This window comes from Aquila chrysaetos, chromosome 17 (genome assembly GCF_900496995.4).
Source record: "Aquila chrysaetos chrysaetos chromosome 17, bAquChr1.4, whole genome shotgun sequence".
NCBI classification, from domain to species: domain Eukaryota; kingdom Metazoa; phylum Chordata; class Aves; order Accipitriformes; family Accipitridae; genus Aquila; species Aquila chrysaetos.
Window position 1 is genome coordinate 827,124 of NC_044020.1, and position 18,340 is coordinate 845,463.

The following is an 18,340-nucleotide window of genomic DNA, read 5'->3' on the forward strand; positions in this document are numbered from 1 at the left end:
TTCATCTGCAGAGGAAGTAGATTTGTATTTCATACAAGCTATATGCATATTCAACAGTTTTAGCACACCAGAATATACCATTTGTTGCCTTGGAATGCCCCAGAACCTAAAGAACAGTTAGGAGCAATCCTGCCAAAAAAGTTGTTTGGCTTCTTGACTTTTTTTTTCCATTCCTTGCATTCCCATCTATTTTTCATGGGAAATCTGGCCTTCTAGGACCAAAACAAGTAGCCATAGAGGACGAGGGAAACTGGAGATCTTTGTTAAGATTACCAAGTTCTCACCATTACTCAGGCAGAACCCTTGAGGAGCCATAACTAATAATAATAAACGCACAAAAAGACTTTAAAGAGCTGTATTGTTTCAACTCACATTAGCATTTGACTAGACAATGTTCAGTTTCCCTGATGCTTTTGGTTCAAGTCAGGGCATCTTCCTGCATCCAAAAAAGTGCATGCAGGCTCCTATGGTAGGTTTGTTACCAATCACTCCTGCATTTATTCTCAAAGCATCCTCCCCTAGTAGAAACACCTTGTCTCTGCTCTTTACCAAGCTTCTCCAACCTGCACGGAGAAGTAACCTATATGCCCAGAGATCACCTGTGATTAGTCAAACACTTCCATTTTTCAGGTTGTAATATCTACCAATTCATTATAATAGCCTTCAGTTTGCATTTACAAAATAAAGCAGGCTCAAACCCAAGCTACAGGAAAAGGAACACAAAATTCACTAAAGAACTTGCCACTTTAGACATCTGATATGTACAAGTGAATTCCCTTGAGGACAGCCCCCCTCTTCCACACACAAGCAATAACTGTAATCACACAGCAGTAATTCATTAGAGAGAAATTAAAAGAATCTCTGCACATGGCAGATAAACAAACTATGCCATGATCAGGCAGAATTAAAAAAAAAAGCTTCCTTTCCTGTCTCCTTTGGCACCACCCCTGCCATGTCTCGACTGCAATGAATACACATATGGTGACTGATGAGGCAGCTGCTGCCAAAAACAGAACAGGTAAGACTCAAATCCTTCCTGCCTCTCCCTCAGAAGACTCATAAGATCTTATGTGCAAGTTGAGCAGAAGGGAAAAGGAGAAGAAAAACATAAGGAGTCAGCAAACACACTTTCAGGACTCTTCCCCATCATCACTGCCACCTTAAATTGACCAAGAGATTCAAGACAGTGAAAGACTGACAGTGGGGATTACTTCCTTAAGAAAACAAGGTATGTCTTCCTGTAAGATAGCCTGATCCCTTTGGCTCCAGAAAGGGTTTTGAAAGAAGGTACCTCCCCAAACCCAGAAATTTCTAAGCAAAGTTTTCAAGTTCATCAATCATAGCTCCCAAAGTTAGCTGACACCCGAGAGTATGCTAAAGCACAGGCTGTGGTGGCCATCACTAACACTGCCCCCACACGACTTCTTCAACTTACACTGCTATTGGCCTTAAAAAACCTAAGCAAAAAAATTCAGAATTGAAGGCTGAAGGCACATTTTCACACCCTGGTGTCACAGGGAAAAATCAAGATGCCCAACTCGGACAACTGGGGACTTCACACATTGATAGCAAAGGATTGATGAGCCAGCTCTGTGTTGACTACAGGGGGAGAAACCCAGACCTAGACTTAAAAAACCAGAAACTTTCTAATGAAACTCAGGGTTGAGGTTTGACCACGCCAATCAACCTTTGTATCTGCAAGACAGCTGGACACAAACTTTATGTGAAGCATCTGGCTTTTTCAAATGTACTAATCAAGTTGGCCCAGCACAGAGATCTCTGTTTTCTCAAGCATGAGCCATTGGCAGTGTTTGGGGTGCAAAACCAGCCCCTTCGAACAAGGCTGTCTCCGTGGCAGAAACACAGGGCTCCACTCTCCCTAGGGCTGAGACCCATCATCCACTCCACCAAGGGGACTTACTCCACCCAGCTGTACCCAGGGACCTGGCAGCAGAAGACTACATGCACAGCTCAGCGCAGCTGCTCCCAACCGGGGTAATCCTCAGTTCCCCATCTCAGTCTATAGGAGAGGCAAAGACCAGAGAAGCACAGGCCAGGCTGGAGGGCAAGCATGCCAAACTGACTCTGAAAGCCACACACTCAAGCAACACGTAAGAAGGATGCTAAAAAACAAATGCCTCAAGGTCTCCTGGAACAAATCAGTAGCCATCATTTGGTCCTGGTGAAACTGACACCTGCCAGATCCACAGCTAAACCTCACAGCAATGCCCCCCTGGTCCTGCTGTCACAGACCCACTAACCTGACACCAACAACCTGCATTCAACTCTAGACTGAGTCAAGACAAGGGTCATTTGGGAGATCCTTCACCAGGCACAAGGTCGCCTTGTGACCCTGGCACAAGAACCAGGAGTATGCTCATGCCATTTGCCATGACATGTTGAGAAACGTGAATAAAACAAAACATCAAACAGGAAGAAATGGATGACTTCATGGCCACAGAAGGAAGATAAAAATAATCCTGTATAATTTTATCAGTAGGAAACAACCAGAAAGACTGACATAGTTCATCATCATATTAACGATCTATTGGGAGTGAGGGGTAGATAAACAATTGAGTGCAGAAGAACCAGCCAAAGAAAGGTGGTGTTAGTACCACTGCATGAGACAAGTACAAGGCTTCATCTGCAATACCATGCAAAAACATACATGGCTGAATCACAGCTGTAAGTCAGCAAGTATAACTTCTACTCACTCCTTCCTGGCCACCACTTCCTTCCACTGCTCTTCCCATTTCTCTTCTTATCCATCCCATCTGTCGTTTTTCTTCCTCTCCTCACCTCACCGCCTCAACTTACTTTCATCCCATATGCAAGGACTTGCACACAAGGAAGCGCGGACAGAAATCCACATCACAGTAAAGGAGAAGAGGAGGAAACAAGGAAAACAGCAAAAGATGATGATGCATGGCTAATAGACGGCAAAGGTAATCTCAAGTGGTTATACCTTCTACACACACAGTGAAAAACAACTTGACTTTCCCACCTCCAGTGGAAGCAGGGGCTGTCATTACCAGAACAGTGGAAGATATGCACCTCTCACCATGTAAAGGGCATGGACAATAGGAGTTCAGGAAACATCCTAGTTCACAAGCACAAGCAGCATCAGGTAGGGCTGTTCAGACACTCCCCACATCTGAGAAGAGCAACTATAGAAGCAGAGGAAATTCTCCAAAATTTTGTTCTAATGCCACGAAACACATGCATCTTCAGTTCAGAAGGTGGTCAAGTAACTAACTCTGCTTCTAGTTTTACTGTCGATACCACAGAGTACAAATTGAGGAGGAATACCTGTTACAGATATGCACATAGACATTACAAATATTCTAGTGTTTCTCTATAAAAACAACCGCTTCACTGACAGTCTAATATTTGAAAGCCAACTAGATATCAGCAATAGTATTGAACAATGACCAGTTTTAAGATTTGCAAATATAAATGTAAGCATGAAGAAGTAAAGAAATAGAATTAAGTTTTACTAACATTCTTCCAAATAATCCAACATTTGCAGTATCAACTATGTACCTCTATCTGGGTAACTGCAGTGCATGTCCTAGTTTAAGACCGTACTGATGGTATCTAGCATCTTTCCATATCCACATGTTCACAAGTGGAAGTTAATTAACTTTGCCGAAACAGGAAAGTTAGTTTCAGTAAATTCCAGCTGACTCTTTTTAAAGAATTTATTGTATATCACTTTCTAGTGCCATTCTACCGACTGGTAAAGCAGTACTGGACCCAGGCATAACCTAATCACAAAATTTTGCCAGTGGTATCTGCTGCATTCTTTCCAAGGACTGTTATTGATCATTCTTCTTTGCACTTGACTGTGTAATGTTTTAAGATACCTATTGCAAGATGCCAGCATTACTTCATTATTATTTGCAAGGCAGTCCCCTATCCACCCCAGAAACTTATGACTCAAATACAAGTCTTTACTGCTCATTTCTCCCTCATAAACAAACATTCCTCCCTTGCACTGGGACAAAGTCAGCAATTACCCATTTTTTCACCTTGGTTCACAAAAGAAGAAAAAGCAAAGGACCAGAACACACAACTACACTTTTAATGGATTGCTGTACTGGATCGTATGGTATGCTTGGTCACAGAGTCTAAACAGTATGGATACATTTACCTATCGCATCAAGCAGCTAATGAAAATAATAAGGCAACCAAGAACACTGATCTTCTACCTAAAACATGACACTGAATATGCTAACACTAAGGACCATAAGGTGCTTTTATTTTCTTTATCTAATTTTACAATTTGAGGGTGACACCATCTTCAATCTCCCTGCAACTCTGAACAGAACTTTATTATTCTGAAATTTCTTAAGTTTTACTTAAAGGAAGTTATGGAGATTCTGAAAAATTACATTTGTCTTTGTAAAATATTGCCAGTGAGTCCTCTTAACAGAGGTTAAACTGATAAAACCAAGTGTATCCATTATAATAGGAGAGAACCCTGTATATACTCAAACAGTAAGCCAAATGACAAAGAATTACTACTGGAACTCTAGTTCTCTCTCTTTCAAGTAATTTCACATGTGAGTGGAATACTCGCATAGCAGAGGCAGTAGTAATGCCCTTACTAATCTGAACTGCCTTCACATCCATTTCATTACTTGGGTAACAGAACATTTCTTGAATCACCTGAAGGCCAGGTGAACTGAGTCACTTTGTGATCCAGCACTGTTATCACAGAAATGGACACACCAACTTACACACAAAATACCCTCCTCCCCTAATAAGAGGCTGGACAGTAAGACTGTAACTGGCACTCTTTGACAGAACCCAGTGGAACAACAAACTGAAGGTTTTAACTAGATACAGTTCCAAATGAAGAATCATTCAAAGCAGGAAACATGAATTTGTCCTAAACATTATAGAGCTTGAATTTGCTGTTTACTTTTAAATTAATCAAAACTGTAAAACTATCTAGTGAAACAAAAAGTCCAAAAAATGCTTAAACACTGAAAGAATCAAAGCATTACAGACAATTTCCAAAACTCTATTTTAAGAATATGTGGTGGGTTGACCCTGGCTGGATGCCAGGTGCCCACCAAAGCTGCACTATCACTCCCCCTCCTCAGCTGGACAGGGGAGAGAAAACATAACAAAGGGCTTGTGGGTCAAGACAAGGACAGGGAGAGATCACTCAATCAATTACCATCATGGGCAAAACAGACTTGACTTAGAGAAAAATAACTTAGTTTGTTGCCAATCAAACCAGAGTTGGGGAATGAGAAAGAAAACGAAATCTTAAAACACCTTCCCCCCATCCCTCCCTTCTTCCCAGGCACAGTTTCAGTCCCAAATTCTCTACTTACGCCCCCCACCCCTGTGATGCAGGGGGACAAGGAATGGAGGTTGGGGTCATTTCATCACACGTTGTCTCTGCCGCTTCATCCTCTTCAGGGGCAGGACTCATCACACTCTTCCCCTGCTCCAGCATGGGAGACAGCCCTCCACGAACTTCTCCAATCTGAGTACTTTCCACAGGCTGCAGTTCTTCACAAACTGCTCCAGCGTGGGTTCACAGCATGCAGTCCTTCAGGAGCACACTGCTCCAGCATGGGTCCCCCGTGGGGTCACAAATCCTGCCAGAAAACCTGCTCCAACGTGGGTCCCCCACGGGTCCGCAGGTCCTGCCAGAAGCCTGCTCCAGCTTGGGCTTTCCACAGGGTCACAGCATCCTTTGGGAAATCCCCCTGCTCTGGCGTGGGGTCCTCCCCAGGCTGCAGGGGGACAGCCTGCCTCACCATGGTCTTCACCAGGAGCTGGAGGGGAATCTCTGCTCCGGCGCCTGGAGCACCTCCCCCCCCCTCCTTCTTCACTGACCTTGGTGTCTGCAGGGTTGTTTCTCTTACATGTTCTCACTTCTCTCTCCGGCTACAGTTTCTGTGCCGCAGCAACTCTTTTTTTCCCCTTCTTAAATCTGTTATCCCAGAAGCACTACCACCATCGCTGACTGGCTCAGCCTTGGCCGGCGACAGGTCCGTCTTGGAGCCGGCTGGCATTGGCTCCGTCGGACATAGGGGAAGCTTCCAGCAGCTTCTCACAGAAGCCACCCCTGTAGCTCCCCCGCTACCAAAACCTTGCCGTGCAAACCCAATACAGAGTAATAGTCATGTCTGTCGTCCTCCTAACTTGCACATAACCAAGCACATAGAAAACAAAAAGCTATTCAAGAAAGCAAAACTTGTTACAATTCTTTTCCCCTCCAAACTTTTAACAGTTTCTTTCAGGCTAGACTTTCACAGGCATTTTTAAGCTGGTACTGTCACCAAAGCAGGGTCCACACCGTCCTCTGACTGACAATACCAACTCCTTTAATATGTCCCCTCCCTAATAGCTGCACTAGCTTTCCAACTGATGAGTATAAATTGGACCCGAAAAACAATTCAAATTAAAACTTTTTTTTTTTTTTTAAAATGATCATGTGAGTTTCAAGCCTGGATTAGTTCCTCAACACCGCCTGTCATGCAACTGGCACAGAGATGGCATGCAGACAGAATTGCTTCTTTGTATGTCAGGGACTGCTTACATCATACATAAAACTACAGCATTAAGCCACAGGATGTAAGCAGCAGATTATGACAGTACAAGTTTATGCATACCAGGTGACCCCAAATCAATCACTTACATCGATATTTGGGATTTCAAGTCCTAAAAAGTAACACGCACAACTAGAAAAGTTGGGAAGTACATGGCTAATGTGTAAAACAAGTGTTCCACTCTACTGCTAGCCAGTGTTTTGGGAGGAGAGGAAGAAAATGCTTCGGTAACTCCACAGGACAACAGAACAAAGCAGAAACGTAACCAATTTTGCTTTTCAAATTGACTAGCCACTCAGACCTCATCTTACTGTTAGAAGAGCGTAACATACTCCCTCTCAATTAGCTGACATCACAGGAAACCTAAGCTATTCCTCCATACAAACCATTGCAGACCACACACCTCTGTTTTACTGAGAAAGAACTCAGAGGCAACTCTCCCATCACCTAAAGCACCTGACTTTGGCAAGCTAATGTGATGAAGTTGGACCACCCATGTGTCCAGTCTATTTTTTTTCTCCTACTGAAGGACAGCTCCTGAATAATGAACATTTTCTGCAGCAATGAAGGAAACCTACAGAAGTTATTACACAAACTCCCACATAAACAGCAACACAGTACTAAATTTACCAGTTTAAAAAAGCCGGCTTTTAAAAACAACTGCTTAGGGTCCTCTGTTTTCATCTACTTTTTGAAGATTTGTAGGTGGCAAAAAAAACAAAAGCAGATGGGTGGAGAGATAAAACGGTCAGACATTACTGTTGTCAGATTTTGCTAACTCCACTGCATGAAGTAAAACACAGGCTCCCTGCCAACAACCAAACCAATTGAAGACATTCTGGAATTTCAGCCTCCATTTCAGACTGTTCCTTCTCATCCAGCAGTTTCAACTGCTTTATGAGGGCTATACCCACCATACTTACACTAAAAGTCTCAAGGATTTTTTTATCAGCAATTAAAAAACTCTAAGTATTTTTAACTAGTCTGGGACTATGAACTAAAAACCAGAAGTTATCATGTATTTGGTCTGAATATTCCCAAAAGCACGAGATGTTCTTACTTTAGATGTACAGCACATTTCAGAATTTAAGCAAGCGAGGAAGACAATTTAATTTTGGACTACATCAGCCAAAAGCTTGATTTTCATGTCCTTTCTTCTACTTCTCCTAGATAAATGAGTTTATTATCATGCATAACCCTACTTTAGCTCTGATAAGTAAGGATTAAGAAGTTGCATTTCACCCAAATATCCAATACATCAATTTTTGACCTCTGAATACAGCTTTCTAAAGATCAAAGTATTTTTTTTTTTAAAGCCAAGGAATAATGAATGAGACATTATATAATTCCAATACAAGAATACTTCTAAGTAGTTACATACTTCTTTCCACCGTAAACTCTATACAAATTTTCTACTGTAGCAATCAAGCTTTGCAACAACTTTCCTCTCAGACAAAAATATCTGAAATGACCAGACCACAAAATCAACTCATTACTAGACATATATATATCAGAACCATTGTTAGCAGCACACTGAGCTTAAGCAAACAGCTAAGATCAAAGAACTTCATAATTAATAACATTCACGAGACACTAAAATCATTTTACTTACTACATTAAAGCATAGCAAAATCATTAATACACAGCATAATTTTCATTTATGTTTCAAATGCATTTATAGACTATGTTACTTATCATTCCAAGCCCTCCAAGCAGACTGACTTTAGGCATGCCAAGGTAGACCTATTCAGGTGTTGCAAAGCACCTTGGAAACACTTTCCCCTCATTAGCCAAGAAACACAAAATACCCACCTAAAGTGAACTGAAACATTTAAGTATTTTCTAGGCTTTTGATCAAAACACTAGAAACTTGAGAAGAAATACTCAAGTGGCTCCGTACTCTAAAAAAGCTAATTGTGCATGACAAAAATTAAATCTAGACATCTCCTTGTCACTTAAACCACTAGGTCTTCTCTCATCTTTTCAGTGACTCATGTCAACAACTTTCTTCCAACCTCCTAAATTACAAAAGTACATCTATTTCCTTCTCTGGTATAAAAAAAGATTTTTTTTCAGCTTTCTGGTTTACTCTCCTGTAGACAAAGTCTTTGTAAATTTTAAAACTAGAACTGAGTTGGATTAACAGTCTTTTAAGAAACCAACAATTGTCTTCAGGTGTTTACACAAGCATTCCTTCTCCACCATTAACTCAAATACCTATTCCTTAACAAGGCCAATGTATGTCTTAGCACATACAGTGTATCAGTCCATTCAAACCTGTATGTGCCTCTCAGCATCTGCTACAGCATAAACACTCAGCTGATCTCAGACAACAAATACTCTGAGTAAGTGTCACACAGAAAAAGGCACCACAACATAGAAAAAGTCCTGATGAATTCCTATCACACTCAAAATACCAGCATCACATTAGATGGGAAAATACATTTGTGGACAAAGCATAAAACAGAATGAAATACAATCAAGTACTTTTTAGTGCTGTTGATAATCTATACTGCCACAAGATTTCTAAAATAGGCTTTTTAATCTAGCAATAGTCTTGGTTGTTGTGCAAGACTCAATTTTTGATTCCCATGACTGCCACAAATTCCACCTTAGCAGCATATAAACTATTTACCACATGATCCAGGACTCTTAAAAGAAAAAAATCCCATTCTATAGAGCCCATACTGCAGAGGAATAACTGTTACAAAACAAAGTCAATGATAAGAAGGAAGGTAATAAAGTCAAGTTTAGCTTGTCTTACCTTGTTCATGGCTCCAGGCTGTGGCCCTCTCAGTCCAGCCTGTCCTCCCATCTGCGGAGAGCCTTGTTGCAGTGTCTCAGCCAACAAGTTACCAGCAGTACCCATTCCTGGGTTTGGGTACGGCATATTAGGTCGCCCTCTGCCTGCTCCAATTGACCCATTCATGACTTGCCCCTGCATCATCCCCTGTCCGTTGCCTGCTGCCAACATCCCAGGATTCATGCCAGCATTCATCCCTGTGTTCATTCCCATGCCAGGCTGGTTAACTGGACTGTTTACTGTTGGCATCATTCCTGCTGCGGATTGGGCTGAAGGACCTTGGTTTGGTCCACTTGCACCCATTGCCATATTGGGAGAAGTCAACCCAGCCTGTGCCATGGGGCTTTTCACCATGCTGTTTAACATTCCCATTCCAGGACTATTTTGTTGGGTTTGACTGGCCATGCCCTGGCCAGGGCCACCAACCCCCATATTGAGATTTGGGGAGCTACCAGCCCGTAAAAGTTCAGACAGCTGCTTGTGTTTAGAGGCAGCATCTTGTGCCAGGCCAAGGCTGGTCTGCAGCTGATTAATGTCACCACCATTGCTAAGTCCCAGTTCTGTGGAGCTGATCAGTTCATCTGGCAAGTCATGTTCCAGATCAAAGAGTGATCCAAAATCTGAAAAACAAAACAAATTTTATATGAGGTCACAGCAATCAGTAGTGTCTTGAAGAAAAGTCTTGTTCATTAGTTTTGACTTTTTGTATTTCAAGTAACTAGCAGAACTTCACTTCCGATGTTCCAGCAAAATTCCCATATCAGTCATTACTGAAAACTATCCAATTTGTCATGATAAAAGTAATTTCTAAACTTTACAGAGTCTGAACTAGAGAAGACCATTCTACTTCACTCTCCTACAACAGTCTGTGTTGAAGGATCACTGGGTATCTCAGACTATGATCTATCTTCTCAACTTGAGAAATGTGACAAGAGAGAAAAAAACCCCTGTATTAAAAAAAAAAAAATCCCACAGTTAGCCAATGGAATTAAGACAACAATTATTACAAAGAATTAAAAGGTTGATGGGAAAGCACTGTCTTTAATTTTTAACTTTCACTGAATTCTGTCACTTTTGGAACAGACCTAACTAATATAGTAATATAGTTTCTGAAAAAATATTTACTATTTATAAAATAATAAATAGGTTTGGTTGTGGGGTTTGGTGGTGGGGTTTTTTTGTTTGGTTTTGGGGTTTTTTTTGTTGTTGCGTATTTTTGGTGCTTCTTTTGGATTTGTTTTTGTTTTTTTTTAATCTTCCACATCCAGTGATTCCCAGCACAGAATTGCAAAATTCCATTGAACTACACTGGACAGCCAGTATCTTCCCACAATGAGCACTGTCACAAAACAATCAAAGTAACCCTCCTGGCCATAAAGCTGTGAAAAAAACACTAGGATGAAAAATCAAATTCACATCTCAAGAGCCTGTGCAAAGCAATACCCAAGGTAACCAAGTGGAGAAAGATTACTATTTGGGATATACAGATACGAGAACATTACACAGTACCCAGAATCAATTCACTCAAGAAAACAAGAAGTTCTTAAGTCTGCAGAAGCAGCATGCACCTTGATCTGTATATTTAATCTATGGTAGTTAAAACAAAAATAACCTAGAAAGTTTATGGCTAAAAGCTGAGCCGCTGTGTGTCGTACCTATGCACAACTAGGCTGTAAAGCTTAATATTGGGAATCTGAGAATACCTAGGAAAGGAGGGGTTTTTAAATTTTAACTATTGGAACATTTCAGCACCCCCTTCTGCCAGAAAGGTCATTTCATGGATGCTCTGTAGGAGGTATTGCACTGCATTTTCAAATACTTCAGATCTAGACAATGACCTAAAATACTACTCATTATCTCAGCAACTGCAACTGCATTTAAGAGGAAATGTCAATTACACTGAATTCTAGAAGGGCTGGCAAGATGACTTGGTCCAAATATTAATGGAAAAAGACTACAGTTAAACAGCACATAAGTTAGAAAAGCTCATCAGCATTAGAAATCTGTTCAAAATGTTTCACGCAATACCATACCCAAACTGCCAAACTCCAGTACTAACAGAGTTTCTACAGCTTCGCAACTGTTATCACAGATAAGATCATGACTTAAGAATTCTGAAAATACGGTACGAGGTTGACAAGAATGCAGGTATACCACAACAGAGGAGATTTTATAACTCCATTTATATATTCTTCCTTGCTGCAAAGCACCAGAGACAGAATGAAAATTTCCACTGAAGAACTATGTTTTAAACTATTAAAATCAGTTAGCCCATTCTTCATTAATGTAAATCTCATTCTAAAAGTTATGCTTTACAACACATACTAAGGACTGATCTTTCATTTGCATCACTTCTATACTTCAGCATGACTGGTATTTTTGAAGATTCCGAAGTGAAGGAAGAATCAGAAGAATAAAGTTTTGTCCAAGTTTTCCTCTCTTCAAAATGATGAATTCAGAGTTTTGTGTCAGTAGACTTCTCTTAAAACACAACTTCCCCCCCCGCCTCCAAACCCCCAACTTACAATGCTCCGTGGTTAGCTTACAAATTAAATATTGATGAACATGGGAAGAGTTACAGTGGAAGAGACCCTCAGATTAGAGGGGAGATCAAGGAAATGGAAAAAGCAATCAAAAAAATACATGACAGTTTAAAACAGCTTCAACAGACATCTTAAGATGCCTGTTAGGACGCCTTTAACAGGCAAATGTTGAAGCACTACATCTAGAAAACACTCTGGCTAATAACCTGACAAACAGCCCACGAGTGAGGAAGGAGTAAAAAAAATACGATCAGTAATTCACAAGGTAGTCTGCTGTCCAGAAAAAAAAATTCTCCTTAATGATGAACAAACAAAACTGAAAACAAAAGTTAAGCATCTGGGAAGAACATGAGACAGCACAAACCCTCTACCTACAACACAACCATAACGGCAGCCCACAGCAACCTCCCATCTGCAAACTGGGAAACAGCTGTTGAGGCAAAGATGCCCACACAGCTCAAAGGCCAGTTTTGTGACCAACTGTAGCTGGGCAAAGAACTGCTCTTGAACATACACAGCTTCCAGGACAGGGTGAGTCCCAAAACAAAAATCCCCTCTTCACCTTTCTTGAGATCATACCATTGTATGTTAAGCCTTTCACAAAACCACCTGGAAAGTGATCAGTATGTGTCTAAATATGAAGAACTAATTCATTTTTGAAACCACCACAGAATATTTTCTCAGAAAGACCCATTTAGATGATTTCAGATATAACACTGCAAAGAGGCAGTGCAATTCTTGTTCTGAGAGACAAAGATTTGATCATCTTTCTCCACAAGAATATATTAATCTGCTTCTCTGAAGACCTCTTTCTTTTTGAAATTCCCCCTCCTCATAGGTGAGAAGATAATTCCAGCTTTAAGGCTTATTCGCTCATATCCAACTGAGTATCCGGGTACAAGGTACCTGAGCTCCTTGGCCTGGTTGTCCTCTGCCACCCATGAACAGGAAGAAAAAAAATGTCATAAAAACTCAAAACTGTTTTTAATTCTTTCTATTAATGTCTCAAAACACAACAAATCAACAGCTACATTTAAAAAAAAAAAAACCAAACAACAAACAAAAACCACAACACTAAATGGTTGTGAGATAATCCCAATCAGATTAATTCTTTACACCAAAAAAATGTAAACTGTTCTTTCCATATAGGACTAACTTGTTAGGATTTTTAATCCTAGAGAATACACAACAGAAGATTCATCATAAAAGAATACTATCAGCTACAAGCCAAAATCCTAAGTAGTAAATGACAACAATGCAATATTCTGGTGTGAGTTTTCTCTTTTTGTAAGTCTTTTCCAAAAACAAAACTTCATTCTTCTTCAGCCTGTAGATAAACAACAAAACTAGAAAAAACTTTCAGTTGTCTGGTCAACTATGAAAATCACATGTTTAGTCAACTGCCAGGAGGCAGAAGTTTTCAGATACAGGACTGAAACACAAACAGTCTCAAAAGACCATAAAGATCATTAAGACTTCATGTATCTTAACAGTTGCAATCCACTTCACAGTCTTTTATACATAATACGCATCCTACAGCCCACTGTAGAGAGTTCTACCTATGACCAATCCAAAAACTGACAAGGCTGGGCCAGACAGCTCATAGACTACGTGAAAATAATGGCACATGCATTCACACAAGAGCCAAAGGCATAGCTTAAGACAATGATGATTAACAACCAGAGAACTGATTGACTTTCCAGTACACTGGGTCCACTGCTCACCTTGCAATCTGTTTCATTAAGGATACACACGAAGATTTCTTACTAACAAAATAAAGCTTGTGAGAAGGCGAAGATCAGTCCTGCCAAGGTTTGTCTACCTGACTCATAATCCCTAGAGATCTTAGGGTATAATCAGACACAAAAAAATTGGGATGTAACAGAACAGACACTATCTGGCCTAAAAGCTCAAAACCATCGAGTAATATGCAGGCATAGGGCTAAATCTTGATCTCAATAGAGTGGCACAGAGTGATTCCACATCACGTTGTTTATGGTATTATTAGTGTATTTCTTTCCAAAGGTAACAAGAAGATATAGAATAGATTGCTACTGCCACCTAAGATTCAAAGGAAAGAGAAAGAAAGTAGCTCCACAAAACAACATCTAAGTAGGTAATCAGAAAGTCTTCACCTGCAGTAGTCTCAACATGCAAAGGCATATAATAATTCCTTTTAGGAACTGTACCACTACTGAACACTTAAGCATGTCTTTTTTTGTAGAGTCAAGAAACTGGCCTGGCTTGCCCTGGCTACATTAGATCTGTAGTGAGAAAGTGGATCAGAAAAGACAGATGGAGCAGGTCCATTTCTTTCAATGGCAGTCCAGTTAGGCTGTATTAAGTAATATGAACTGCACCCTGAACTGTGAGAAAGCAACTTAAAAAAAAAAAAAAAAAATCAGTGTGCTAACTTGTGTTGCATACTCTGGATTATTTTCTTAGTTTTGGACCCTACTTCCAAGAAGTCTGTCTTTGACAGTGTCCGATCTGCAAGATGCAAGGAAACTGCTGGCCTTGGTCGGAAACCCACCTGGCACCAAAATGGACTTTAAACTAGTACAGATTCAGTGTGCAATCAAAATCCTTAAGTCAGTAAGACATGGGTGCCTTATCAAGTGATGAATTTTCAAATGAGTTAAAGTATTTATTTCGAGCTAGTTTTACTGCAAGAGCACCTGGCAGCACCAGCGATATAACAGCTCTCAAAGCATGCCAGGCAAGGTAGAGATTTCTGACAATCTTTACAACGCAAGGAAAATATATCCATACCAACTACTTAGCAAAGAAATCAACATGTGGGTTCAAGCAGTACATGCTAGCTTCTCTTGCATGCCTTCTAGCCTACAGTCACAATTCAGTCATTTTCTCATTTCTGGATTAAGACAACAGACCTCTATTCACCTTTCAAAATAAACCAGGCATTTTTATCAATATGGAGATTATCTGATTCTAGCAAATTGGCTGCAATGAATAATACTAGTTTTCCAAGAACTTGCCCACACGCTACAAAATAGCAAAACCACTTTACTCTCATGTGTACTGTACCCTCAGACTCAAGACATTCGAGCATTCCATCTCAAACAAGAGTTGATACATCTGAAGAAACTGCGTCATGTGTCAACAGTGACACGTGAAGAACCCTGCATGCCAGACATGTAAGACAACAACTTACTCCACGCTTACCTCGTTGCTGATCTTACGGAAGGAAAAGACTTTATAGTTCCTGTCCCTGCCTCCCATTTATTATATTATATTCTGAACACAGACATATCAAATTAGAAAGCTGCTGAACAGTCACCTTTTTGCAAAAATGTTTCTGGGATCCAGAAACCTATCAGTAGATCAAATTATATCACAGTCATTAGGGTCACAATGAAACAAGTGGACAAGGCTTAATACAGGACACTGAATACAAAGCATGCATGTGACAGAGTTGACAGGAGCCACAGATGATGTTGGACTACACAGAAAACATGATACCTTTGCTGCACTTTCAGACAAAGAATAACAATAAGCTGCTGAGGTCAGTATCTTCCCTGCACAGCGACATGAAAGCTATCCAGGAATTGAACAGAGCCTAGACATAACAGAGAAAGTGCCCAGAGGATACAACCAATATTCCAGAGAAACCAGCCATTCAAACTTGCAGTCAAGCACAAGCATTACAGGTCCTAAAATGTATTGTCTGAAATGCCCTTAAAAAAAGCCAGAACTCAAAACAAAAATAAAAAAAGGCAGAACAAGATAAGGAGACATGTTCTCACAAGATGATTCTCAGGTATCCACAAAAACGCAGAAACAAAGATGAAGCACAGACTTGAAACAAAGTGCTAATAAAGAAAGTCATCAATTCCCAAGGCCTCTGTGCAATGGCAGAAAATTAAGGTAGACATGTTCAGCTTTATTGGGGGGGGGGGGGGGGGGGGGGGGGGGGAAGACATCTAAGAAAGAGGCAAGAACTCAAAGATTCCTACCAAGTGGGCGTGAGAACTTTGCTATACAGCATTTTGGAGATCAGATTTATTCTGACCATTGAAGCCCACTAAGGAGAAAGCTTTTCATGTAGATCCTCTGTGAAGCCACAGTTACCCAATGGTAATACAAACTCTGCCAAATTGTTTTTCCTAACTTAAACTGTAGAGTTAATTTAAATTAATCTACTAATTTCATGCAAAATGAAGGGGCAAAAATTCCACATCAGCCTAAAATATCAACATCTAGATTCATCATTGCAACTACTGCTTCCAAAATCCTAGAACATCAGTCCCTATATAAACCTCATCGTCATTCACCCCCAACGCGGAAGTATAACGCAGAGGTCTTCACTATTGCTTATGCAACAGCAACTAAGAATTCTTATTCTGTATTACACTATTTGGGTAACAAAGTCTTCAGCATTAGATTTCGGTGTTAATTCTGTTCCCTGCAAGAAACTGGGGAAGCACTGCCTCCTTCCTTCTCTGCTAATCCAGACAAGACCTGAAATTTGTTCACTACATCAAGAAACTTGATAATTTGAAGTGAGACTGCAAAAAATACAAGCAGAAAACACATCTAAAAAGGACATATTCAAAACCCCTGGAAGACAACAAACACAAAGGCACAAAGCATGTTAGCATGTCATGGTAGCACACAACTTCAGGCACAGCTTTTTTTGTTAAAAACAAATATTTGTTGGTCAAAGTCCAATTCACCATCTAGAATGCACATGATTTCATTATTAGTTGTAATAACCGGGTATAAACGTAAGTATTTCACAAGTGTAAACAAAAAAATCATTCTAAAGAAGCAACAACTTATCGTTCAACATCTACTGGAGTCCTAAAACTAGGACCTCACTCTATCCATTTTTTAAGCTATCCTAATTCCTATTCAAACACTGGTGTCAAACACATCAACTCTTGCTTAAGGAAAAGAGTCTCAATAATCTGCAAGTTTAAGTCATATTTGTCCCAAACTAGTATCAACAGAAATGCCAATTTTAGTAGACTCTGATGCATGTTTTTTGCAACTGTAGAATAAAATAGTATTTATAACAAACTGTTTTCCTTTTCATTATCATATTCAAAGTTCTTCAAAAACCAGTATTTAGATATACAGATGATAGCAGGTGTTTACCACTGAAAACCATAGTGAAAATTCAATGGTTACGATTCTGGAATGTGGAACTATAGCTGTCCTAGGGAAACAGAAGAGGTGTAATATGGAAAAGACTGGGTGCAAGAATCAAGATAGGGTATGTTTAATATTTTAACATTACTTAAGGGGTAATTTCAGAGACACTGTTGTTTGTGTACCTGCCTATTCACGCTGTTACTTAACACAGTACAAAGGTACTAGTCTTGCCATCACTGATGACCAAAATGAGATGAAATTTTGACATTTTAATTCCAAAATGCTGAAGTCACACAATTAATAATTTCCTTGTGAACATGTTGCTATTTGCATAAATTTCACTGGGCTACCTTTAACTTCAGTGAAAAGTCTCTAAATTAGTATTCTTATTCCCAAGTCTAGCCTGTGTATGCCACTGAAATTCCCGTAAGACCACCTTAAGTTAGCTACTGTTGGTCTGTGGCATCATTAAATAGTAAGAATAGCATTTCAGCTGCGAGTCTGATAATCGCGGACCACTGCGCACACAAGTCCGAAAAGTTAGAGATGCCTTACTGGTCTCCTATACCGGTGGGCAAAAAATGGGTACATGCAGATAGGAAGGGAACACCCGTATGTGTGCACAAGCACACTGAATCAGTTTCATTTCAAAAGTGATTACAAATCAGTTTCAAGAAAAGAGTAAAGTTCACTTCATTGTCAACCACGACTTTGAAATGATGCAATCTGCATATACAATTACCAAAAAGTCAGTTTTCTGAGTATCACTGACTTGAGTTCATTCAACGTTCCTCCTTAGTAAAACCAAAAAGCAATGCTGAATTTATGTACAAAAAAATACACAAGCAAACAAAAAACAGAAGTCACCAGATCAGACTTCTTTATCTTGAACCAGTAATTAATTCCCCATATCTCCTGAAATTATATTCAGGAATACGTAAAAGGCAGTTTAGTTTCAGCAGAATTTGTACTGAGCAAGCCATACAGCAGCATTTTGGCAGAGGTTTTTTTTTTTATTAGAATTCTAAAAAAAAAAAAAAAAAAAAAAAAAAAGTTGAGAATTAGATTATTTGAGTTCATTAATACAGTGAGAGTACGTTGTACAAGACATTATCTATTCACTTGTATTTGGGAGTTCTACGGAGCAAGAAACAGTAATTCATGATTCTGCAAGCAAACAGGTACGGCTCTCAAAACTCTTACGGAGATGCAACAAAAGATGCAATACAGAGGTGTTTTGCACCATCAAATGGAAAAACGCAAAAATCTCTCTCACATAAAAAATCTCACAACCACCCATA

At 39.9% G+C, this 18,340-nt stretch overlaps 1 protein-coding gene across 3 annotated transcripts in view; it reads right to left on the reverse strand.

Moving 5' to 3' along the window:
* Positions 1–18,340, reverse strand: part of EP300 (E1A binding protein p300) — a 68,281-nt gene that overhangs the window by 41,711 nt on the left and 8,230 nt on the right. For all 3 annotated transcript variants that reach the window (XM_041129547.1, XM_041129548.1, XM_030040387.2), the window contains one exon: positions 9,340–9,998. In XM_041129547.1, the coding sequence (XP_040985481.1) occupies positions 9,340–9,998 (659 nt within the window). The remainder of the gene's footprint in view (positions 1–9,339; positions 9,999–18,340) is intronic.